This window comes from Nothobranchius furzeri, chromosome 15 (genome assembly GCF_043380555.1).
Source record: "Nothobranchius furzeri strain GRZ-AD chromosome 15, NfurGRZ-RIMD1, whole genome shotgun sequence".
Classification (NCBI taxonomy): domain Eukaryota; kingdom Metazoa; phylum Chordata; class Actinopteri; order Cyprinodontiformes; family Nothobranchiidae; genus Nothobranchius; species Nothobranchius furzeri.
This window is the reverse complement of record NC_091755.1, coordinates 27,530,101-27,557,061: the sequence shown is the minus strand read 5'-3', so window position 1 is coordinate 27,557,061 and position 26,961 is coordinate 27,530,101. Positions and strand designations below refer to the sequence as shown.

The 26,961-nt window shown below is 42.3% G+C and overlaps 1 protein-coding gene across 4 annotated transcripts; it reads left to right on the top strand.

Annotated features, from left to right (window-relative positions):
• Positions 1–242: 242 nt before the first annotated feature.
• atf7a (activating transcription factor 7a) lies at positions 243–26,961 on the top strand. 4 transcript variants are annotated; one of them, XM_015967786.3, is made up of 12 exons: positions 243–298; positions 4,181–4,252; positions 10,721–10,817; positions 11,982–12,094; positions 12,471–12,635; positions 12,729–12,877; positions 22,043–22,136; positions 22,229–22,348; positions 25,225–25,374; positions 25,578–25,766; positions 26,029–26,134; positions 26,496–26,961. In XM_015967786.3, exons 2-12 carry the CDS (start codon positions 4,205–4,207, stop codon positions 26,726–26,728), a joined length of 1,464 nt encoding a protein of 487 aa, XP_015823272.3. In that variant the 5' UTR covers positions 243–298; positions 4,181–4,204; the 3' UTR covers positions 26,729–26,961. The 4 variants fall into 4 exon arrangements, with proteins under 4 accessions (XP_015823272.3, XP_015823273.3, XP_015823271.3 ...); XM_015967787.3 differs by lacking the exon at positions 243–298 and adding an exon at positions 460–576; XM_015967785.3 differs by lacking the exon at positions 243–298 and adding an exon at positions 898–1,146.

Below are 26,961 nucleotides of genomic sequence, written 5' to 3'. Positions count from 1 at the left end.
TACAACTGTAGTTACATATATTATAATATAATAAGTGCCAAATGAAGGTGTTGGTAAATAAAATGCCATGTTTTACACTGAAGACATGTTTAAGACGTTGTAAATTAGGAATTTTGCAGTGTACACTTGATTTAACTTCATTAAACAAAGGACATTTAACAGTGAAAAAACAAAAACCTGTAAACTGTTCTAAATTCAACGCAAGTTTCGTGAATTCTCGCGATAAGTTTCCGTCAAGGGGAGGGGAGTGTCAAATTCCAAGAGAGAGGAGAGGGGAGTCAGAAAGAGGGGTACAAGGGTGAGTTTGTAAACATTTTACCAACTTTTAAATTTTCCAAACACATGTCGACTTCTTTTAACTCTTTTTATAAACCGCTTGATGCGGCACTTTTCAGTGTTTGCTACTATTAAGTTTGCGAGAATGTCATAAAAGTTGGAACCAGTTTGCCTCTTCGCTTTGCACTCTCAAGTGTCATTCCGCTAACCAACATCTACTTTTTCTGCTATTGTGGGTTTCGCTAAAATTATGCCCTCAAAATACTGGAGTCAACTTGTGATCCTGCTAAACGCTTTAAGGTATTTGTTGACAGCACAGAAGTTGTTAGTAACGTTGTTATTACTCACTTTCATTGTGCGCTCGGCCTGTTTTTACGTTAGCCACAGCAGCTAAGCTAGTAGTTTTTGCAAGGATACAAAAAGTTGATTTCTCGTCGTGTTAGCCAATAAGGTTTAGCTAGCTCCTGTTATTGACAGCGTCCAAAGCTATGTGTGTGCGTGTTACGCTGGTGATTGATGTGTTTCAAGCCAATGGCTACAAAGAATAGGCGGTCTTGTTACGGGAAAAGGCAGGGCTAACATTTAGGAGGTAATGGAGGCTAAAACAGACCAACTTTTTTAAGCTAGCCAAGCGCTGTCTGGAAGAAGTAACAGAAGTTTGACGGACTTTGAGGGTTCCGTTTCATACCGTATCGGTTTGCAAGTCTGGGTTTGGGCAGGAAAATGGGACATTGTCTGTACAAAGCTCGACATAATCAAATGACACGTTTGGTTTAGCAAGAAGATCCTAAACTCAGGGATGTCCAAAGGATTGCAATTTGAACTGTTGAACGACCGACGTTCCGTGTCCCCATGCATGTCAACACCTTGGTAAGGAATGTAGGTCATGTTTTTGGCACAGTTGTACCTCATTCCATCACTTGCAACAAGTGTTGCACCAGAGGAAAAACCTGCAACCTGTGTACTTATAGATTAATTAAAACACTTGGTAAAACGTTAAATTCTACAGGGACTTTTAGGGATTTACTTGTGTGTGTGTGTGTGTCGTGTAGCATTGCAATTACAACGGTTGTGTTAACTTGCAAAATAAAGTTCCAAAAATTATACATTTATTTTTGTTGAAATCTCACATTAAAATAAATTTAGCACAATGTTGTGGATTTCAATTTACAACACTGCAATAAGTCCTTGTGCTGCATGCTCTGCATGGGTTTAGATTATATATTTGTCAGGTATGCAGATGTGGGTATTTGATTTCATTTGTTCCATACTCAGCCTTGCCTTCACTCCACTTACATAAACACATATTTGCTGCAGCACACTCCCATGTACATGCTTGATCAGAAAGCTCACAGATGTCACCTGTGATCCTGCACAGATCTTTCTTTTTAACTCTCAGGCTCAAAATAAGTTTTGATAAAAGGACGAACAACTAAGTCCTTAATAATGCTCATGAAATACGTATGTGGAATAACCAGGTAGGTAGGATTTAACTGTTGCAAATCTGCAACGCCTGCCTCCAGAGAGTTAAATTGCACCTCCTTCTGTCCCTTTTTGTTGTGTGGGGTCTCCCCTGTCCTCTAGCAACTTAAGGCTCAGATTCCAGTGTCACTGCTGCAGCTCGAGCTATTAATACGGTTTGTTTAGTCAGTTTCCTAGCAGGCTGCATCAAACACTGGATGGCTGTCGCTGATTATAGCTGGGACTTGTTCCCCCACACCTGCTGAGCCGGAGAAATCCAAGTTAACGGAGCCACTTTGGCAGTCGCTCAATGAGAGGAGGAGGAATTAGGGTGCTTTGACTGCTTCCATGTCCCTGTGGATAAAAAGGAGGTGAAAACAGGTGGATTTGATGTCAGTGCTTGCGCTGAATATCGGCGATGCGTGTTGAGAGTGCTGTAACTAGCTGACTGATTTATTGTCTCCCACTGGTCGGAGGTCTGAATAAAACTGACATTTATAACAGAGCATTAAAATGTTGTTTTTTCAGTTCCTAGATTACTCCCAGAGTTTTCTGTCAGCCCATCTGGCAGGGACACAAATCTACAACAGTGGTTCTTTCGATGTGTGCTGTGTGGAATTTAGCAAAGATAGTGGTGCAGTCTGATGATCTAACTCCTGATTTGTTGTTTTATCAAAAACCAAGGGATTTATGTGGAGGAGGAATAATAAACAGAATTTTGATTGGAGGTTTCCTTGACAACAGATGGTGTTTTTCTCCCATGTCACCAGCAATTTATTAACTTTCCATGAAATCAAATCCCACATTTTACGTTACTGCCAGCCAGCCAAGTGGACATCTACCATGTCTTTAGTAATATGCAAATTCTTAAAATCTGTTCCCACTCCTGATGCCAGATGTGTCTGTTTCCCCACTCAGTTCACACCCTCGGTATAACGAGTTTGATGCAGAGGCTTGTTTGTAGATGCATCTCTACACATAGACTCAGCGAGTTGGAAGCACTTTGTGAAGGCCATGGCACCGACCCGTTTTCTTTGTCCATCAAATGGGAAGTCTGCAAGAAGCCAAACGTCTGCACTTCATAGGCTTTTTGCAGAGAGGAGCGACTTTTGCCTGCACAGACTGCTTTTGCTTCTTAAAACACAGAGCTGAAAGAATGAAACAATGGTGAGGTCCATTACTAGCTCGGCATCATGGGAGCGTCGTATTCCAGCTCAGAGCTTCGGTAATCATGTGTTGGCTCTGGGGCAGCTGAGGGAGAGATGAAGGGAGGAAAATACACTGACTTCAACACTGGGAACACTTTCAGACATTTATGCCTCGCCAAAGTAATGAATAATCTGTCCCACTCAATAATGTTAGGCCACATGTTCAACCCATATAGTGCGTAAACAATGGTATACGATGATACATGAATGGCATTGTAGTCTGTAGCTGTTCTTTGATATGTAACAACGTGCATCTGAATGTTGGTGGCCTCTGCACCGTCAGTGGGACGGCGTTGTGTAATCGCTACCAGACGTCACTTTGAGCCAGCTGACAATGCTGAAACATTCATGTCTGTCGCCACCCCACACCCCCTCCCTGTTGGTGCTCCTAATTTTGTTTTAATGAGTTATTTTTCTTAACTTTCCAGGACGTTTAGTCCAGCAGAGTGGTGAAAGCCAGGGTGGGGCGGTTTGGTGGAGTTGGGGTTGAATTGCTGATAGGAGCGATATTTAGAGTTGGCTCTTGTTCTATAAGCTCTTAAAAATGGTACAAATCTATAAAATGACTTAAACGTTGGTTAGGAAAAAAGCTGTCTACACACATCTCAACATAAATACAAAATAAAACATTTTAAGGCATTTTAGTCATTTTTGTTTACTTTTACATCACTTCTTCAATTGGCAAAGCACAAAATGCTCAGAAATACTAAATAATACTGTTTGTCTTCTTAGCTGACGGTCATACTTTTGCCAAGTGATCGTTTAACACCTTGACCATGTTCCGTCACTGTTTTCTGAAGTCGTTGTGATGCTCAAACTGAAAGCCGATCAGAGAGAACCTGCCACATCAGCGGGAGACACTGAGCATAAGAAGAAAGGGAAGGTGTTGGAGAGATAGCGAGAGGGAGGGGTAATAAGAGAACAAGTGGCTGTGAGTGAGCTGAAGGTGGCAGGAGAGGGAGACGTATTTTTGTGAACGTTAGCCGACGTTCTTCTTCACCGTGAGCAGCTCCTCATTGGCCAACCAGAAGCCCCTCTGCGTGAAGGAAGGATCACCAGGGAAACTTCTCCTCACTGCCTCTGTGCATGTTTTCCTCCGTGCCAGGGTTATTTTTAAACCACATTCGGCTTCCTGCTCAGACTACAAGCCGCAGCATCCCTGTTTTGTTTTGTTTTTTGTTTTTTTGTCAGGATTTGCCTGTTCAGAGATGTTCTCTTCTTCTCCTCTCCCACAGTTACACTGCAAGCTCTTTGCAAAAATGGGGGACGACAAACCTTTTGTGTGCAGCACTCCAGGCTGTGAACAGGTAAGACTTTGTCTCTTTAGTTTTGTGCGAGCGTGTGGCTGAAAGTAGTCGACAACAAAAGTTAACGGATATTGTCAAAACGGCACATTTGTTCCATTCCTTCTCATTCAAAAACACCTTCTCATGGCCAACGTAAGCAAACCAGCTGTCGGTTACACAACTTCTAACGAACATCACACCAGTCACACTCTACCTTACATGCTCCGGTGAGACAACATCGTCTCTTTCTGGAGTGACTCACTGAAAGCTCCAGTGAGTAATCAGAGCACAGTTATTGTTTCAACCTGTCACTGCCGAGCGCCTGCAGACACAGGTTTGAGCCACGGCGGTGACTCGGCTGAGCGCCGCTAGTACACTCACATGCCTCTTACGTGCTGTATTACAGGGGCTTGGCTTGATATTGTAGAATAGAGGAAGAAGAAATGATACAACATATGTTTCCAGGGCTCAGAATGATTCAACACAGGAAATGTCGTCTGATTTTATTTAGCTGTCTGATGTTCTTGTGGGATGTAACGGCCTCGCTCTTGTGGAAGCAGAACAGAATGTTCGTGTGGTTATAAAACATCTGAGGAGTCGTGGAAAGCAATCGAACATGCTTTTCTTTGTCTGACATCATGGACACAAAAGAGCCCTTTCTTTTGTTGGACATGTTTATTTTTTTATGTAAATTCACCGACTTTATGAAGTCAGTAAATAGCAGCTTGGAGGCGTTTTTAACCCTGACCCCAACCACAGCTGTGCTGCTGCCACTAGTTTTGTTTGAGTGTCAAACTAAACACGTGTGAAGTTGGATTATGGTGTGAAACACTTTTTTTGGGGGGGTAAGTTTAGATCGTTTTAAAACTTAAAAAGTTCATTCCTATTTTGAGCATATTTGAAGATAACACATTTTGGTAAAATTTGACAAAATAAATGCACAAAAGTGTTTTGGTTATGCTGTACAATAAGGGTCCTTTTTAAACGTTCATTAGTGCATTATTAAGCATTAATAAACAAATGGTGCCTTTATTAACGTTTCTGATATTGTTAACCATTAAGTGTCCTTAAGGTTAGGGCAAAGGGCTGGGGGGTGTCTGCTTAGTAATGCATTAATGCATTACTAAGCAGACACTAAGCAGACTATGGCTTCAGACAGAGAATTCTGCTGTTGTGTCCTTGGGCAAGACACTTAACCCACCTTGCCTGCTGGTGATGGTCGGAGGGACCGGTGGCACCAGTGCTCGGCAGCCTCGCCTCTGTCAGTTCACCCCAGGGCAGCTGTGGCTACATCGTAACTCATCAACATCAGTGTGTGAGTGTGTGTGTGAATTGATGAATGATACACTGTAGTGTAAAGCGTTTTGGAGTTCTTTGAGAGGCACTATACAAGTGTGGGTCATTTATCATTTTAGTTAAGATTGACATTATTATTATTAAGCATTAATAACAATTTCATCCTAACAATGTTTTATCTGCTTCTACCTTTAGCCAATCATCTAGCGCTCTCAAACTTCACTCATTGGGTTAAAAAAAATCTCACTAAGGGCTGCAAATGGCCCACAGGCCACACTTTGGACACCCTTGTTAAGGATGTGACTTCTGAAAGGCTATCCATTTCAGATACATGCACTTTAGCTCTAAAGGCTAGAATTTAACATTTATTTTTATTAGCTCTTTTTAAATGTCATTATACCACACTCGTTCATATATATATTTGACACCTGTTGAATTGTGCGTGTACTTTTTATGTAATATTGTATTATGATGTTTAAAGGTACCGTATGTAAGAATATAGTGATAATCTTACAGTGAGAAAATCCCAAAAGAGTCTAATGTTGCAGTCATTTTGGAAGGAAGGTTATACTGGAACATATTTCATATCCAGCTGGCTGCTTGTTTGTCAGTTGTTCTTTCAAAACAAAGGAAGGAGGGACGTAGCTACTGTTTACCATTAGTGAGTGTGGGGTTTCCGTGTCTCCTGTGAGCTAACTGCAGCACCGACAACTGTAATTTGACAACGGCCGACAGAAAGCTCCAGAGTTGTTTAAAGTTAGAATTTTATCGCAGGATGTCATTTTTACTTTACCGGTATTTCCACATAATGCTACATAACGGCTCCGGACAGAGAATTCTGCTGTTGTGTCCTTGGGCAAGACACTTAACCCACCTTGCCTGCTGGTGGTGGTCGGAGGGACCGGTGGCACCTGTGCTCGGCAGCCTCGCCTCTGTCAGTGCGCCCCAGGGCAACTGTGGCTACATCGTAGCTCATCACCATCAGTGTGTGAGTGTGTGTGTGAATGAATGAATGACACACTGTAGTGTAAAGCGCTTTGGAGTCCTTACTCTGAGAGGCGCTACACAAGTGTGGGTCATCTATCATTTAAATATTTCCAGTGTTTTAGAAACATGTCAGATGATTCCAGCTGACATTTTTTTTGTAAATGTACAAAGAAAACTGGCTTGTTTCTAAATGAATTGTGGGTATTTAAAGGTGTAGCACACTGAAACAACATTTATAATTAGTCACTCTTTTTTCATGCTGGCTGAACATGAAAATAGTCTCCTACACCTGTCTCCTGCATTAGCTTCTGATAGAAAATAGACGGTGAAGCTGTAGGATTTGAAAAGCCTGACAGATCTACGTCACACTGACACTTAACATTCATGGACTCACCCATTTTGACTCATGACGGGGAAGGCTGTTGGTTTAGCATTCAGGAAACAGCAGACAACGTCTTAGCTACCAGAAGCTAACCGTTAGCATTAGCGACTTAACCACAAGACAGAATTCATCTATGCTTGTGTTATTTATGAAGAAAAAACATCAATATCGCAGAGTAAAGGGAGTCAGTGGTAGAGTTGCGTCGCTGTTAGCCAATCTGAGGTGATATGTCCAAATATCAGGAAATAAGACTTGAAATTCGGCCGGCTGCTTCCAGTCTGTTATGTGGAGATGATTTTGGCTGGTAAACAGTTGGGTTAAATCACTGTAATGATATTTGTTTATTTGTGTTAGAAACAGAACATCCTTTACATTACAAGGTCTTAGTGTCCAAATGCTGTTTTACTGCTGGCCTTTACGAGCGACAGTTGTCTACCAGGAAAATCTGAATCATCCCCATAATAGAACCAGGATGATTGACTTCTGGCTCCGTTCAGGGTGCACATAAACAACAACAACAACATTAAAGATGAAGCCCCTTGTTTGTTGCTTGGGGAAGGCAATCCTAGCTGTGATTATCTAACTAGGGCTGCAACAACGAATCGATAAATTCGATGAAAATCGATTACTAAAAGCGTTGGCAACGAATTGCGTCATCGATTCGTTGTGTCGCACAACTCTTCCAAAAGCGCCCCCCTTCCCGCCCGCCGTTGCGCGCAGACCAGAGCAAATCAGATCAGCGCGTGGGAGAGCCGCAGATCAGCGCGAGGGAGAGCCGGCAGATCAGCGCGAGGGAGAGCCGCAGATCAGCGTGAGGGAGAGCCAGTACCGGCAGATCAGCGCGAGGGAGAGCCGGCAGACTTGCGCTGCTGCGAACCGGTTCCGCATTGTCGCGCAGCGATCCAGGCAGCTGCTTCCAGTGCACGGTCCATTCTCAAAGTGGCGCAACCAAAAAACTATAATTAGCACACGATCGTTCATGTCTGCACATGTTCTCTATTTTCTGTCTTATTTGTGCCTGAAGCTCGCTACTGCGGAGCTCATCACCTGTGCTGTGGTGATTTCACCTCACGCAGCATCGAAAACGCGCTCTGCGCTTTTCGGTCAGGAGATCCCTTTGATCTGCTCAAAAGTAACTGATGAGGTGAAAAGGTAAGAATCCAGGCAACAGATTTTCTGGAGAATTATGAGGAGATGCAGGAAGATGAGAGACGGACAGGACAGGAAAATAGTTAAATAAAAACAAGAAAACAAAACAAAGTGTTGAAAAGTCAAATGTAGGTAGATTTATCTCCACGACACGTTTTTACCAGTAAAAAACAATAAGTTATACACATATTTATACATCTGATACAATTCAGATCACCTTCAAAACTCAGTCACACACCCAGGGCCGTTTCAAGACATTTTGGGGGCCAAGGCAAAATGCCCCCCCCCCATAACTGGGCTCCCCAGAAGCCTCTGTGTAATTCATGCCCTCTCCAGTAGTGTTAGTTATATGGTGTTTATAAAAGCCCCTCAGACATTACTGACATGTTCTAATATTAATAGATGAAAAACTAAATTATCAGACATGCTGTCTCATCTGCTTCTTTTAAAAACTTGCAAAAAGTAACAAAACCATTTGAAAGCCACTATTTGTGGATTCTCTGAAAGTTTCCATGGAGTGTGTGACAACTTATTTTTTCATTGATCCTATCGTCTAATCTCACAGCTGAAACAAGCATCCTTAATAATCTGTGCACAGGAAGCTTACCGATGCTGTAGTAAAACAAAAGGTATAATAATTTATTATTAATAAAACCTTGTTGCAGCACTAAAGCAGAAAAATTAGATTTTGCATTAAATATGCAAAATATTTACATATGAATAGTTTTAGAGCCCTTTAATTGGCAGAATCTGATATTAATTTAGTTCTTACAAAAAATGGGTCCCAACATGATTTGTGTGGCGTTGCCATAGTGTGACGTCATAGGCACAGATCCCCTGTCCTCTTGTTTGGAAATGGAAATATGGTCACCCTATATTAAACAAACTGTCCACCCGGGCTTTTGCGCTGCACAGAGACGCTTCGCTGCCTACGACTGAATGTCAGTTGAGAGTCAGTCTCATGCAGACTGACCAATGAAGAGAGGGCCTCAAGTTAAGACCCTCTCCTCATTGGTCAGTCCACACGAGGTGGGTCAAAGGTTACTCTGGGCGGGTTACGTGTTGTCAGGCATTCAAGTATTGAGTATATTTACTGCATATTACAGTAAAATATTCTGTATGTGACCACATTATGGTGATCCTTGGGTCGTGATGATGGAGCCCTTGAATATTGTTGCCCAGGGTACAACAAAGTGTTAATCTGGACCTGGTTCCGCCGTCACATTCCCGCAGAAACTGGTTGATCACACCGGGGCCAGACTACTAGCATGTGGTTTTACAACCACAATGTCCTCAGAAGCAAAAACGCTTTTAAAAGGGAGGGAGGAGTCCTAACTGTTGCTGCAGGCGTGTTGTGTGAGAGTGCAGTTATATACTGGTTAATATATTTTTGGGTTCAGTTGCTTTCATGTGGCCTAATGTGAGTCTATTTGGGATCATTGGAATGATCAGCAGCATTTCTTGATGTGACTTTATGGCAGTTGCCCAGGGCATCATCGCAAGGAGGACGGCATTCATTTACTTTTGTTTTATTTGGTATTTTTTCAGTCAGTTTTGGAAATAGTGATCAATTTTGATTAATTCACAGCCTATGTTTAATTACATTTAAAATAAATATTAACAGATGAGATCAAACAAAACAGATGAGAATTGCCCTTAAGCTGTTTAACTTGGACCAAGCATTTTAGGTCACAGATAGATGTAGCTTAGGGTCTCTGTCTATACACTTTATAAGACAATTTAGGTGATGGCATGTTGTTTTTCTGCTATTGAACTGTTTTCTAATAATGTTGTGTTAAATAAAGTGAAGGAAGGAGAGAAATAACGTTTCCCTAGCAGTTTTTAAAAATTTCCCCATGTAATCCGATTAATCGATTAATCGTGTCGAGACCCCATCCGATTAATCGATTATCCAAATAATCGTTTGTTGCAGCCCTATATCTAACTCCCAGAGATTAAATACAGATTGTTTCCTCCAGAAAAAGCCAGCAGCCTTGTTCACAGGGAAGAGACAGTTGGGTCGTGTTGATGATGCATTCTGGTCGGGCTAAAAATAAGATTCCTGTCTCTAGACTGTGTTTCCACTTCGCTCTCCTGATTGAAGTCGCAACCGTAACACGGCACCCTAAAATAAGCGGCAGTGAATAGGGAATAAATTGTTGCCAGGACCGAGATTATTCCTCCTACGTCTCTGAATGAATCACATTGCTGCATCTTAAAAGAAGACATTCTCAGAGGATGACTGCTCTTTTTTCTTTTATATCTGTCTGATTAGTTCTGGTGCCAGCTCTCTTTTAGCTTTGAATTTGGACTAAAATGGAGCTTTAATTATTTTGACAGCATCTCTTTGAATCAGTTGTTCCACATTCTTCAATGCTTTGGAAATCATTTAGTCTACGGGACGTTTTTAGTTGTTTTAAGGTTATTTGAGCTCACATCCTTTGGCTATAATTGACCCACACAAAGCAGTAACTAAACACCACAGTTTTCTTTCAGGGTTGTCACAACATTTTTACTGTATGTGTCGTAAAGTGGCGTGCCACATCTGTCTGTGATTACCGTAATCTGATATTAGAGTTACAGTAGTATAGGCTGTCTGCCCGTGTCACTCGGACACAGTTACACGTCTCCACTGGTTAATTCATGTCTCCCTTCTTCTGGTGCCTTTACTCCAGAGGTTTACCAATGAGGACCACTTGGCAGTACACAAACACAAACATGAGATGACGCTGAAATTCGGACCAGCCAGGACCGACTCGGTTATCATTGCAGGTATTGTTGTGCTTCTTCTCTCACGATTCAAACTTTGTACGCCGCTGAAACTTGAAAGTATTGTTGAAGTATTCCTTTGAATTTCTGCAGTGTATTTCAACCATTTTCCCTTCAGACAATGTACTCGACCTTTTAATAGAGATTTTTTTAAACCACTTAATACTGACCGAATAATCATTAGATACTTGTGGTTTCACTTAAATACAATATTTTTGTTTTCCATTTTAAGGACACTAGCAGCTAGTAGGAAAAGTTGTTTTTTGAGTGCATCAATAAACTGATTCCTCAGAGAACAGTTGGCTAGAAGCTTGGCTCTTGTCAGGATGGTTTGTATTGTGCCCCTAAAACTAGAGGAAATCCAACACAGACAAAGCAGATAATGTCCAAATGCATCATCTTTTGTTTGATCAAATTACTACTGAATGACTCTGGGATTTATTATGTAGTTACCAATTTTCTTTTCATCACCAGAAAACTTATTTTCGATATTTTTGCACACAAAGTTAAAGGAATCCTAATAAAGTGTGCCATTTAGAACAGTTTCCTGGTAACAAATTGACTGATTAAGCTAATTTGTCCTTTGTGAGTTAACTCAATATTGTTGGTAACACTTTACAATAAGGGTCCCTTTTTTTAAAGTTACTTGGTGCATTATTAAGCATTAATAAACAAAAGGTCCCTTTAACGTTACTTAATGCATTATTAAGCATTAAATAAAGGGTTACTTTGTTAACATTACTGTTATTGTTAACTATTAAGTGTCCTTAAGGTTAGGACAAAGGGGCCATTTATTAATGCTTAATAATGCACTAAGTGACGTTAATAAAGGGACCCTTATTGTAAAGTGTTACCATATTGCTTTATTCCTTTAATTATGTTCCTCTTTCTGTTATTGGATCAGTGTAAAAACAAAATGTTTCCAAATAAATGATCAGGGGTTCAAATGTGAGGGGGAAAGCTGCCATTAATCAAAATACAGATCCAAAACCGGTCTAGAAAAATGTTTCTATAGAAGGTAAATATGGAGAAATGAAAGCTGCACTTTACCCTGACGCCACTTTGTTTAAGTGCTGTTTGTGTGATGGGCCTTTGTGTTAAGTGTGAATTAAGTGAGATGTGCTGTTTTCAGTAGTAACCTCTTTGTTTGTAATGACCTTTTCCCAGATCAAACACCCACCCCTACCCGCTTCCTTAAAAACTGTGAGGAAGTCGGTCTGTTCAATGAGCTGGCCAGCTCCTTTGATCAAGATGAAGATGAAAAACGAGCCAAGAATTCTGTAAGTCATGGAAATGATGTGTGCACGCTCATCTCTGCAGGCTTCGCTTTGTTCAGAAACCAGGGAAGTTTTCTGCAAACACCCGTTTAGCATAAAAAAAGTTCCTTCTTTCTTATGTCAAGTGCCGATTTAGCTAAAAACGGCATCTTGAAGTTCCTGCCTTTCACACTTATTATGCATCAGTAGAATTTCAGTTGTTGCAGCAGTTTGTTGGGCGTATTTTAATCAGCAGCTTCTGCATTTTTATTGTGCTAAATTTGTGTTTCTGGTGTCACCAGCTGTGACTGGTTGGCTGACTTATATAATTATTACTTCCTTTTTTCATACCCTGTTTACCATGCAAACTCTTTTCTTCTTCTTCTCTGTCACTTCTCAGCTTACAGCAGCAAACTCTGTGGCATTGGACATGAGCCTGCAGACCCAATCAGACGTGAAGGTAAAGAAAGAGGCACCTGTAGAGGTGGACTCCTCACCACCAGGCAGCCCTGAATCCATATCTGGACATTCAGAAGGCAGCAGCGAGCCCATCACTAAAGGAAAGGTAGATAAGGGTCATTTGGGTTTTTGCTTTCTTAATATCTGAAGTGAAAAATCTTGCTGATATCACCCACAAACTGTGCTGCTTATCTCCTAGAACACGCCTCAGAGGAATTCAGCCCCCACTCCAACTATTGTGCGTCCGGGATCCCTTCCACTACATTTGGGCTTTGATGCTCTTCACCCCACCATGCCATCACCCACTTCGGTCATCACGCAAGCACCACCTTCAAATCGCACTTTGGGGTGAGTGGAGCAGAACACGTCATATTTATGAGTTAAAAGTTGGTGATTGGAGTTGATTAAACAAGGGATGCTCTCAATGCGCTCTATCCTGAGATAGAGATTTTCAAATGGAATAACAGTGACTTAGTTTTAAATTCAACAAGTTCCTCTACATCAGTATTCTTTGTTTCTTGTACAAAAACAACACGGTAACGTGACACAATTTACAGCAGGCAGAGATTCAGACACCAAGGTGCAGCTTTTAGCAAGCAGGCTAACGCAGAGCTAACGTGTCTCTCCACAGGAGAGCTAAAATGTCTTCAGCTTGGTGGTATTTTAAACCGAGCAGCAAAGGCAGAGCAACAGCCATGTGGAATGTGTGCATACTGGTTATTCAGCATGCTGTAAAAGACAGAGCTACATGATAAGCAGCCTTCAAAACAGACTACTTTAGGATTCGGCTTTTCCCTTTGGGAGTCAACAAAGCAAATCAACTTAGGTGTGTTCTTGCTGTGTCTTTGTAAATCCATGCTTTCGTTCTTTTTTAAACACAGAAACAGTTTTGTTTACCTGTTTGTAGCTACGGTTTCGTCAGCCTGAAGAAGCCGGCAGCTGTCGGCGAAACCGTAGCTACAAACAGGTAAACAAAACTGTTTCTGTGTTTAAAAAAGAACGAAAGCATGGAAGCAAATCAACTGTTTCCATTAAATCCCAGTTCACAGACAAAAACGTGGAACCAGCCAACAGAGGAAGGTACACTAATAAACAAAGAGAAATTGCCAATAGACCGCAAAACGTCAGGGTTTATAAGTCTCCTGCAGCACCAAAGTTGCGTGTTAGCTGCAGGTGGTGTGCAGGGAAAAGTTATCCTGCTGGCCAAGGTGCCGCGTGCCTGCCCCGTCATGTTAACCCGCATCGCTCAGTACAGCTGCGTATTGAGGTAGTAAACAACTTGACATATGAGCAACTCTGCTACTTTTAAATTTAAATCCACTCCCCTTTTTCATAACAAAAATGAGTTGCTGATGAACTAAAAATAGCTTTTTGGTGACTAAAACATGACGAGACATGCAGGAGTTTTTGTTAATGAGCCAAGACTAGACGAAAACTATTCTCAAATTGCAAATTTCTGCCTGTCTCGCAAGAGTAACAGCGCTGCTGCTCTGTCTGTGTCCCAGACCCAGCTGCAGCCGTATTCTGCTCAGCAGAGCAGCCTCAGTAGCTAAGTGAAGTTAGTCTCCCACTCACATCAGAAATCCAGCACTAACGTAGCACTAACCGCTCTATTTCCGTGGATTTCTGATGTGGCTTGGAAATAGGGCTGCAACAACGAATCGATAAATTCGATGAAAATCGATTACTAAAAGCGTTGGCAACGAATTGCGTCATCGATTCGTTGTGTCGCACAACTCTTCCAAAAGCGCCCCCCCTTCCCGCCCGCCGTTGCGCGCAGACAGATCAGCGCGAGGGACAGCCGGCAGTTGTTTGGAAGAGGAACATGGCAGAAGCAGCGAGAGTCAAAAAAGTAAAAGCTTTTTAAGTTTGGGAGCATTTTCAGTTAAATCAGGCGAAGACATTCGTTACCTGCAACGTTTAGGTCAGACTTAGCATGGCACGGGATGATGCAGCGTCTTAAACGCAAGCATGTCGGGATCATCAGCGAGGAAGGAGAGAACTCTGCGTCCGGGTAAATTAAAAACTTTTCAAAAGTGATTCATCCAAGTCCCGGATTATTACACAGGCTAGACATGCCCTAAGCTCGTAAAAAAAGAGCCTAAAGTCGTGAGCGCGACGCTTATTAGATGAGCGGGGAGACTCGCGCTGCTGCGAACCGGTTCCGCCCAAGGCCGGATTAACTGGGCAATCGCCCAGGGCCCACGAACTCTAAAGGGCCCAGGGCACGAGCAAAATATTGTATCTATAATTTCCCGCTTTAATTGGAGGACTATGGTGACCGTACGTTCCGTTTTCCCCGGACGTGTCCACTTTTCACTCTCTGTCCGGCGCGTCCGGACTGGAGGTTCTTGTATTGATGAAAATGTCCGGCGTTTCATCCAGGAGCAGGGATCGAATTATGGGGGAGCTGTATATCCTACACATCCAGGGGAAACGGAAAAAAGTTTTCTATATTATATCATTTTTGGACTCTTTTGAGCAGAGAGCGGCACAGCGCATTGTTGCGAGCGATCCAGGCAGCTGCTTCCAGCGCACGGTCCATTCTCAAAGTGACGCAACCAAAAAACTATAATTAGCACACGATCGTTCATGTCTGCACATGTTCTCTATTTTCTGTCTTATTTGTGCCTGAAGCGCGCTACTGCGGAGCTCATCACCTGTGCTGCGGTGATTTCACCTCACGCTATGGCAAGCCAGAACCGTCACAATACGCCACTTTCCCAACCCGTCTAGTTAAGAAATGGCGAAAAAAACGCCGTTTGATGTGCCAAGACGTCGTAAAATACGGCGAAAACTCTGCCAGAACGCCGTAATTGACGCCGTTCTGAACGGTCCCGTAGAACGCCCGTAAAATACGACGTTTTTTCCGGACATTGAACGCCGTTTTTTACGTCACCCTAATCCCAGACGCGTTCTCTGTGTGGGTGGCGTAAAATACGGCGTTTGGTACGGACATTGAACGCCGCTTATTTCGCCGTTCTGTGACATAAAACGCCGCTTTTAACGCCACTTTGTGACAGTTTTAACGCGTTTAAAATTCAACTTTACTCTCATTTATGCAGAGCCCTCCCCATGTTCTCATCCACTTAATTTAAACTCCAGTGACCCAATGAAAGACGAGGAGGTTGAGGCAGCACTAATTCATCCCAGATTCGCCGGGCTGTCGGGCTGTGCGGATTGCTGTTTTCTAATACAACTCGGCTCTGTTTCAACTAATTTCACTGTATTGAAAAAGCCTTGAAATGTAGTAATATTATCAACAATGTGTCAACATTATTATTTTTTCTGTCTACCTGTAAAAGGCAGAAACGCTGTTTCAGTCAGACCTGATGATTACTTAGTGTGGCTGCCCCGTACCAGTCTGTCCTCGTGGCTCGTGAGTCCAGCTGGAACATCAGTGCTCTTTCTGTCCCAAACTCCCTTCTTCTTAAGTTCATCCACTTTCAGTCTTTACTATTGTTTTTTTTTTTGTTTTAACTACTGTTATACTTGTCTTACAGGAGCTTCTGAGGATGTTCTGTCTTGCTTCTCCATCATCACTCTCCAGATCCTCAGACCAGCCACTCCAGAACCTTCCCAGACCCAGGATCAGAGCACTTTAATAAAAGTTTGAAACATGTCTGCTTGTTGTTCTCCTATAGAAGCCTTAAACTAGAATTTGCTAATGAGCTTTCTTGGCTAAAATATGCTCTTAAATGTTTTTATTTACATAATCAAGAAACACGTTTTTCATTGCTGCTTCACCAAGACATGACTCTGAAAATGTCCTCATGATCCTGAAACGCTGGTTAAAACAAATTACTTTTAACCTCTTATAAAACAAACGTGTCTGTTGATGATTATGCCACTATACTGAAGCACCTGCATACTTGCTACCGATTTGCTAACTTTCTGTAATATTTGATATTTAAGTTGAAAACATGAAATGCTGTAACACAAATTTCAAATGTTCTAGTTGAGCACTTGTTTCTAATCAACTAATCATTATTTCTGTGATTAGTCAGCTTTTTCCTTTTCAATAAACACATGGAAAAATTACAATTATCTCACTGAAAAATGGGTTAACAGTGTTGCACATGTATAATAATCTGCACTGGTTTTGACAGTTATGGCATTCTTCAAACTATAATAATAAAATAAAGTGAAAAGTTATTTACAATTGATTACTTCAAGTTCCTACTATTTACATTTTATGCATCGATACTGTAAATGGCTGTTTACTAAGGCATACAGAGTCAGTGCCTGTACAGGTAGTTTGCTTGTAAATCTTCATATTTCTGTTCTATATGATCCTGTATTCTTCATTAATGCTACTTACAAATCCACGAGTCTGTAGAATTGCCTTGTTTATTTGAGCAGGTATTGAACAATCCTTTTAGTTATTAACAAGTTGAGTGTGTGTTTAAGAGGAGTTTAAAAGTGTTAGCCTTAGAAAGTAGATGAGCCTCTCCCACAAACCACATTTTTTAAATTTAGGACTTTACGGAGTGTGCTGAAAGACAACGATGAAGCTGATCATCCCCATTTTTACAGGAGGCAACCCCCTGCTTACTAGGCAAGAACCCGTATGAGAACATTCCATGTGCAGCTAAAGATCTGTAAACTAAATCATGTCTGGAAACCACCAGGGACCAGGCCCAAAAGCATCACTTTGTTTTAACCAGCGTTTCAGGATCATGAGGACATTTTCAGAGTCATGTCTTGGTGAAGCAGCAATGAAAAACGTGTTTCTTGATTATGTAAATAAAAACATTTAAGAGCATATTTTAGCCAAGAAAGCTCATTAGCAAATTCTAGTTTAAGGCTTCTATAGGAGAACAACAAGCAGACATGTTTCAAACTTTTATTAAAGTGCTCTGATCCTGGGTCTGGGAAGGTTCTGGAGTGGCTGGTCTGAGGATCTGGAGAGTGATGATGGAGAAGCAAGACAGAACATCCTCAGAAGCTCCTGTAAGACAAGTATAACAGTAGTTAAAAAAACAAAACAAAACAAAAAAAAAAAACAATAGTAAAGACTGAAAGTGGATGAACTTAAGAAGAAGGGAGTTTGGGACAGAAAGAGCACTGATGTTCCAGCTGGACTCACGAGCCACGAGGACAGACTGGTACGGGGCAGCCACACTAAGTAATCATCAGGTCTGACTGAAACAGCGTTTCTGCCTTTTACAGGTAGACAGAAAAAATAATAATGTTGACACATTGTTGATAATATTACTACATTTCAAGGCTTTTTCAATACAGTGAAATTAGTTGAAACAGAGCCGAGTTGTATTAGAAAACAGCAGTCCGCACAGCCCGGCGAATCTGGGATGAATTAGTGCTGCCTCAACCTCCTCGTCTTTCATTGGGTCACTGGAGTTTAAATTAAGTGGATGAGAACATGGGGAGGGCTCTGCATAAATGAGAGTAAAGTTGAATTTTAAACGCGTTAAAACTGTAACAAAGTGGCGTTAAAAGCGGCGTTTTATGTCACAGAACGGCGAAATAAGCGGCGTTCAATGTCCGTACCAAACGCCGTTGTCGGTACAGGATCTGCTCGGGTGCAAGATCGGCTCGGGGTCCGTCGACTGCCGATGACGTCTAAGTAGTTGATTGGCTGAACATGAACCTCACGGAATTACGTAATCACGTTACGTTGTTATCACGTTACGTTGGTCCAGGCAAATCTTTCTATTGGAAAGATGGACAACTTTTACAAAGAAATCCATCATTACCTCTTTGAAAATACACTTTTAGCATAGAGCTGCATGTATATTAGGGCTGAACGATTAACTGCATGTGCAATTAAATTGCGATGTGACAAAAGGAGATTTTCTAATCTCAAAGGCTGCAATTTGGCAGCGAGTGGTTAGCGCATTGCTAATATACATGGAAAAACCCATAGGAATGCTAATGCTAATATCGCCGATTACATTATTACAAATTATGAATTAGAAACGTGCCAAATGATTACATTTGGAGTCTAATAGAAAGTAAAAATACCATCAATCAAATAAGTACAGACAGATATTTTAGTAAAGCCAGGAGATTTTCTAATCTCAAAGGCTGCAATTTGGCAGCGAGTGGTTAGCGCAATGCTAATATACATGGAAAAACCCATAGGAATGCTAATGCTAATATCGCCGATTACATTATTGCAAATAATGAATTAGAAACGTGCCAAATGATTACATTTGGAGTCTAATAGAAAGTAAAAATACCATAAATCAAATAAGTACAGACAGGTATTTTAGTAAAGCCAGAAAACTTTTAACTCCAGAGTTTTAGCTAGCAGCTATGAGCGTAACTGAACTACTCATGGACAAGACGTCAAAAACTCTAAACACAAAATACTTAAATAAACGGGACACACTTCTTTCCTGCAAATACAATTTCACAGGTGTTGCTAATACCTATGATTCTTCAAGGGATGTGCTCAAAGAGGAGTTCAACATTATGAATAAAATAGTGTTTTATTTTACAAATACCATTATAAACACAAACTTACATCTTAAGAAACATTATTTTAATAACGAAACTGCTAAATTCTTTCCAACAGTATAGATGTGTAGTGTATTTTGTCCGAGTGGGTTTGCCGTACTTTGACGTCATCGGCAGTCGAAGGACCCCGAGCCGATCTTGCACCCGAGCAGATACTGTACCGACACCGTATTTTACGCCACCCACACAGAGAACACGTCTGGGATTAGGGTGACGTAAAAAACGGCGTTCAATATCCGGAAAAAACGTCGTATTTTACGGGCGTTCTACGGGACCGTTCAGAACGGCGTCAATTACGGCGTTCTGGCAGAGTTTTCGCCGTATTTTACGACGTCTTGGCACATCAAACAGCGTTTTTTTCGCCATTTCTTAACTAGACGGGTTGGGAAAGTGGCGTATTGTGACGGTTCTGGCTTGCCATATCACGCAGCATCGAAAACGCGCTCTGCGCTTTGTGGTCAGGAGATCCCTTTGATCTGCTCAGAAGTAACTGATGAGGTGAAAAAGTAAGAATCCAGGCAGCAGTTTTTCTGGAGAATTAAGAGGAGATGCAGGAAGATGAGAGACAGACAGGACAGGAAAATAGTCCCTGAAGTTTGGGAGCATTTTCAGTTAAATCAGGCGAAGACATTCGTTACCTGCAACGTTTGTAGGTCAGACTTAGCATGGCACGGGAGTACTACAGTGGTGATGCAGCATCTTAAACACAAGCATGTCAGAATCATCAGTGAGGAAGGAGAGAGCTCGGTGTCCGGGTAGGTTAAAAACTTTTCAAAAGTGATTCACCCAAGCCCCGGATTATTACACAGGCTAGACATGCCCTAAGCTCGTAAAAAAAAAAGTCTATAAAATCGTAAGCGCGACGCTATTAGATGAGCCGGGGGGGGGGGGGGGGGGGGGGGCACAACTCGCGCTGCTGCGAACCGGTTCCGCCGTCACATTCCCGCAGAAACTGGTTGATCACACCGGGGCCAGACCACTAGCATGTGGTTTTACAACCACAATGTCCTCGGAAGCGAAAACGCTTTTAAAAGGGAGGGAGGAGTCCTAACTGTTGCTGCAGGCGTGTTGTGAGAGTGCAGTTATATACTGGTTAATATATTTTTAGGTTCAGTTGCTTTCATGTGGCCTAATGTGAGTCTATTTGGTATCATTGGAATGATCAGCAGCATTTCTTGATGTGACTTTATGGCAGTTGCCCAGGGCATCATCACAAGGAGGATGGCATTCATTTACTTTTGTTTTATTTGGTATTTTTTCAGTCATTTTTGGAAATAGTGATTAATTTTGATTAATTCACAGCCTATGTTTAATTACATTTAAAAATTAGTTGTTTGACATCCCCAATTATAATAAATGTCTACAGATGAGATCAAACAAAACAGATGAGAATTGCCCTTAAAGAGCAAGTCACCCCCAAATAAACTTTTTTTTGCTGATAAACTAAATAAATGAGTGTCTAATCGTGCTGCAGACACGTGTGGTCAATAATTTGGCTCTTCATTGCATCTTAGTTAAAATTTAAATATTCTGCCTAAAACTGGCAGTGTTGTGCCGTTGTCAGGTAAAAACTCTGCACTGTATTTTAATTTAAATCTGCCACCGCTATTGGCTAAGAAGTATGCTATGATGTAAACTGGTACATTATGATGTCACAATGCTGTCGTGAGCCTGAGTGTGTGTGTATTTGTTAGCGGCTCCGCCCTCTCGGTCTGCCAGGCAACAGCATTTGTTCCATTTTTCAAACATGAAGTGGGAGTGGAGTTAGACTCTGGTAGGGGTTGACTTGCTCTTTAAGCTGTTTAACCTGGACCAAGCATTTTAGGTCACAAATAGGTGTAGCTTAGGGTCTCTGTCTATACACCTTATAAGACAATTTAGGTGATGGCATGTTGTTTTTCTGCTATTGAACTGTTTTCTAATAATGTTGTGTTTAATAAAGTGAAGGAAGGAGAGAAATAACGTTTCCCTAGCAGTTTTTAAAAATTTCCCCATGTAATCGATTAATCGATTAATCGTGTCGAGACCCCATCCGATTCATCGATTATCCAAATAATCGTTTGTTGCAGCCCTAATTTATATTAATTCTATGTGCTTGAGAAAACTCACAGCACTACAGTCTGCGGAAAAACATTACTGCATTTAAGTAGGTGGACTTTGCCTAAATATGCATTTAAAAACACTAAGATGGAGGTCTGATAACTCAAATAATAAATTAAACAAACACATTTCTTTATTTCTATTTAAATATTGTGTATAATACTCTTTATGCGCCCTAAGAGTCCATTCTGTTAAGGTAAAATAATTATACATGTCATTTGTGAAAATCTACAGTATGATGCACAGATCTGCATCAATAATTCACGTTTATTGTTGAAGTGAGGTGGACTGTCTCACCACTAGGAGGATGATGACTACCTGATCGGATCATCCCTAGATTAAACATGAATCAACAGAAACAAACAGTTACATCACTCCTTTGTTGTGCTGTTTACCTTTTTTTGTTGTTGTTGTTTTTTTGCTTCATTCGTTTATTTGTTAAATTTCTGCTCCCAAGAGGCCAAACTTTAACAAAGTAGTTAGAATGTTTGAAGGTTTTTCAGAGGTTAAAGTTGGATGGCAGCTGCTGTTAATCTGATCTTAAGTCCTGGTTTGAAGAAACAGACACTGACTCATTCAAGAATAAAAACGACCCAACTAAAGCCAAACTAGCGTTCTATTTAAATATCGCAGACCACTTAAATGAGAACCAGGTTTTGTTTGGACACAAAGACACTTTTGTTATCACTCTTCCATAAAAATCCAAAGATAACCAAGAACTCCAGCATCTTTCTGTTTTTTTCCCCTTTAAGCTACGATTCCTCTGCTGTAGATGGGTTTTTATTTCCACTACTTCCTCTTTTATCCTCCACGTCTCAGCAAACAGGTTAAAAACACACTTCATGCTGAGAAGAAACAAGGATTCTACTGTACGTGTGTATCGTTTTATATAAAGATGACTTATTTCCGGCTTGTTAAAAACTCCTTTAGCTCTCCGACCAGCCACTACCCAATGATGATGCTTCCCTCTGGTCAGCCAGTGCCTGTGCTTCCTGGTCCTGTACAGATACCGTCTGTCATTAATGTAAGATCTGCAGAAAGCTGCATTTTTACTTTTAAAGTGAGAACATTTAAGTTTCAGTGCATAATTGTTTGTGCATCCTGTATGATCTTCAGCTGGTGCGACCCATGTGTATGGTACCCAACATTCCTGGGATCCCCGGTCCCCCTTTGGGAGGCAGCAGCAGCGGCTCCAACTCCCCCTCTGGCTACAGCATCCAGTCAGAGGCCAAGATGGTCAGCACTAGATTAGCACTCTATTTTTATGTCTTTTATCTGCTCTTATCTCCATCTGCTTTCTCCAGGCTGAATTTGTTCATCATCTGACTTTTTATTGTAGGAACTTGGTTATTTAACCTCACAGTTTCATCTGAGATTGGGATTCTTTTTTTTAATACAAACCGGCAATCAGTTGTTTTAAAAATATTATTATTACAGGTAAATAATGACGTGTGATAAAGCAACATGATCTGAAATTGGTCTCGGACACCTCAAGAGCACAACCATCCACAAAGAGGTTAAAATAGATCCGGATGTCACATGAGTGTGTTCTGCAGAAATAACATTTCATTACACAACTTACCTTGTTCACAAAAGTCATAAATGGCTCCATTCAAGCAAAAAATAACCCAGGGGGGTGGTGAAGCCAGGCCAGGAGGACAATGAGCTCCTCCAAGTCTGAGGTCAGGATTCTCAGCCAGAACAAGTTGTAAGGCTCGCTCTGGGTTGAGAGGATGGAGGGTTCACATGTTTTGGAGCAAAAGACAGGTATGTTTATGTTTATGTATTTAGCAGACGCTTTTGTCCAAAGCGACTTACGACTTGCCCTTGAGGCTAACAACAACAACATTGACATCAGTCATGGAGAGTAGGGAACAAGGAGTGGACGGTAGAGAGGGGGGGACAGGTGCAGGCAAGGTGCTAGTTAAGAAGATGCTCTCTGAAGAGCAGGGTCTTCAGGAGTTTCTTGAAAATTGAAAAGGAAGCCGCTGTTCTGGTAGTCCTTGGTAGGTCATTCCACATTTGTGGAACGATGCATGAGAAGAGTCTGGATTGTCCTGAGCGTGGTGTAGGCACTGCTAGCCGATGATCCTGTGATGACCGGAGCGGCCGGGCCGAGACTTAAGACATAAGGGATGGATCGGGCTCTTTCTGCAGAGCTGGTTGGGTCTGAAAAAAGAGCTTTGCTCATTGTGACTGAACACTCCCCTGGATATAAGCAGCTGTTATGAGCTTCTTCTGTAGGAGGGCCAAGGTGATGGGCTTCATCATCTTGAGGGAGTTAGGTCCATTACATCAAAAATAATCTGCTGAGGTGGTTCAAGCTTCTGATTAGGATTACCTCCTGGTCATTTTAGGGAGCCTTATAACAAGCTGGGTCGGATTTGATATTGTTTCTGACTTGGGAACACTTCAGGAGGAGTTGGAGAGTGTTTCTGGGTAGAGGGATGGCTGAGGTTTCCTCTTGGATCTGTGACCTCGCAAACTGTTTGTATTAGCAGAAGGAGAAAAAAACAGTTTTTTATAGCACCTCTCAAGGTAAAAATCACGAGGCTCTTTACAAGGACAAAAAAGATTAAACAAAATAATTTTAAAAATATCATAAAAAAGCCAGAAATTAGAAAATAATTAAATTGAAAAATGAGAAGGATAAAAAATGAATAAGAAAAAGATAATACAGGATCCTGAAAAAGGCAGAAAGTCTATGCGTCTTCAGCTGCTTTTTAAAGGAGACCACTGAGTCCACTGATCTCAGGCTCAGGGGGAGAGAGTTCCAGAGTCTGGGGGCCACAGCAGCAAATGATCTGTCACCTTTGGTCTTTAGCCTGGTGCGCTGCACAACCAGTAGACTTTGGTCACTGGACCTCAGGGACCTGCTGGGGGTGTAGGGACTGAGAAAATCACCCATGTAAGATGGTGCTTGTCCATGTAAGGTCCCATAGACCAGAACGAGGATCTTGAAATGAACCCTGAAGTTGACTGACAGCCAGTGAAGCTGGAGGAGAAGTGGGGTGATGTGGGTGTGTTTGCCGAGCACAGTCATTCTGAACCACCTGTAGACGGTTCAGGGAGGTTCTGCTCAGACACGTGAAAAGAGAGTTACAGTAGTCTAAGCGTGAGGAGATGAAGGTGTGGATAATCGTCTCAAGTCCAGCGTGGGACAGAATGGGACTCAGCTTAGCAATGTTCCTGAGATGGAAGAAGGAAGAGCGAACTAGAGAACTGACATGAGAATCCAGGGTAAGAGCTGGGTCAAAGGTCACACCAAAAATCCTGACAGAAGGTTTGGTGTGAGAAGCAAGCTGACCAAGAGAGTCTCTGACTTTGGGAACCAGCTTGTCTGGGGCACAGATGAGGATCTCAGTCTTATCTTCATTCAGCTGAAGAAAGCTCCCAGCCCCAGGTTTTAATGGAGTCTAAGCAGGTGTGTAAAAGCTGCAGCTTAGACATCTCATGGGGCTTAAAGGAGATGTACAGTTGGATGTTGTCTGCATAAAGATGAGATTCCTTTAAAAGAGCTCAGTATGCGCTGAAGAGGGAGCAGATGAAGGAGGAACAGTAGAGGCCCCAGCACAGAACCTTGCGGGACACCATGGATGCGGGAGGTGGTGGTGTGAGACAGCCACATAGAAGGAACGCTCACTACCCTAGAGCAGTTGCTGATAGGCCTACACAGTTTGTCAGCCCATCTGGTAGCAGGTGATGGTCAACAGTGTCAAAGGCTGCAGTCAGGTCGTGCAGGACCAGAACAGATCAGTCCCCTGCATCACTGTGAGTCAGGAAATCATTAAGAGACCCTAAGAAGAGCTGATTCAGTAGAAAGAGCTCTATGGAAACCTGATTTGAAGCTACCATAGATGTTATGTTCCAGAGCAGCCATGAGTTGTTTAGCTGTATTAGCAGTGGAAAATAAATACATAATGGAAGGCTTGATGGGGTTATTCTTACTCCCAGATTAATCTAGCCTAATCCCTGAACACAAACTAACAACAGCACTACTGCCTCAGCTTCTCTAGTCTTTGATTTGTTCTGCAGTCGCGAGTCTGTGTTTTTGTTCAGTCAGTGGCTGGAGAACTTCACTCCCCTGAGCTCATTTCATTTGCCTCCTGCAGCGTCTGAAGGCTGCACTGTCCCAGCAGAGCCCGTCTGGACAGAACATGGGGATCATGGCTATGGGCAGCAGCCCCATGGTGCCTCAGAGAGCAGAACAGAGCCAGGTTCTCGTCCAGCATCCAGATGCTGCCTCACCTGCACAGCCTCAGGTACTGCTCTTTCACACAGAAGTGAAATGATTAAATGCAGCTTTGAAGCTGAGAAGTTGCAGAAAGTTTAGGTTTCGTCTCATGTGCTGTTGGCTTTAAATAACGAAACTGTGACTCAAACTTCCCTTTTCTTTCTCGTCGTTCTTCCGTTCCCACCTATCCGTCTGTTTCCTTTTGACCTTTTGTCGTTCTCTTCCCTCAAGGTATCTCCAGCGCAGCCTACAGGTGGGCGTCGGCGGCGAACGACAGACGATGACCCAGATGAGCGAAGGCAGCGCTTCCTGGAGCGGAATAGGGCGGCGGCATCGCGCTGCAGACAGAAACGCAAGCTGTGGGTCAGCTCTCTGGAGAAAAAGGCAGAGGAGCTGAGTTCTCTGAACGTCTCGCTGTCGGTGAGTGGGTTTGGAAGTGGGAGGGCGGGGATGAGATAGACAGCCTTCAAGCTTCCAACTAGTTTAGGAAGTCAGAGACATGGATTCCAGATCTTTATTGTGTTTGTCTTATTGATTTTTTGCATGACAGTTTCTGCAATAAAACACTATAAACTAAAGAAAAGTATATTTTAAGCGTGAAGACACAGCAGCGGTGTTACTTGTTGTGTTTGTGGAACCATAATTTGCAGTTTAAAGTATCTATTTTTTATTTTCTCCCCAGAACGAGGTGTCTCTGCTGCGGAACGAGGTGGCTCATTTAAAGCAGCTGCTGCTGGCCCACAAAGACTGTCCAGTAACCAACCTACAAAAGAAGACGGCCTATTTGGGTAAGGCCCTGCAATGGTATAAGTATATATTGTTACTCCAACAGGGATATTTAAAGTCTCCCTTAAGAGGAAACTTGATTCTGTCTTATAAAAGCAAGCCCGCAACAGGAAGATCACAGGAATTTCTCTGTTTTCTTGGCTGGCCAAATGGACATCTGAGTTGCACCGGTAGTTGACATTGTGCACCCAGTTGTGCAAACAATAATCTCACAGTCAAACACACCAGATAACAAGTCAGGCAGGTGGAGGTTTTTCCCTGTGGAAAACACAAGAATTTAGACATTTGTTGTAGGCTAGCTGAACTGTTATATGTTTTTGTTTAAAGTTAAAAGTGCTTTTGCTGTTTCTTTTCCTCCTGTAGCTGCAGAAGACAGTTTGAAAGACACCTCAGAGCCTACAGGTTCCCCAGCCCCAGTGATTCAGCACAGCTCTTTGGCACCGAGTCCCTCTGCAGGCCACAACGGTCTCAGCTCAAGGGCGGCAGAAGAGGCCATGGCCATGTCTGTGCTGGCGGGGATGGGCCAACAGCAGAGGGCTGAGAGCAGAGCCTCTCACATCATCATGGCTGCACAGTCTCAGTCTGCTGCCAGATGATGAGCAGCACCAGCGCTGGCCCACACTTGGCTCCTGTTGTCATCACCACCTACCACCTTCAAGTGTAAAATTCACATCTTCTGCTTCCTTCCTGTGGAGCCATCACGCTGTGGCCTGGAGCTCAGCAGCAGCCTTCTGGTAATGGACTGAGACTTTTGGGAGAGCTTTCTGTTCCCTTTGCCATAAACTACAGGGGCTGGACTCCAAATCTAAATCTATCCCCCACCACCATC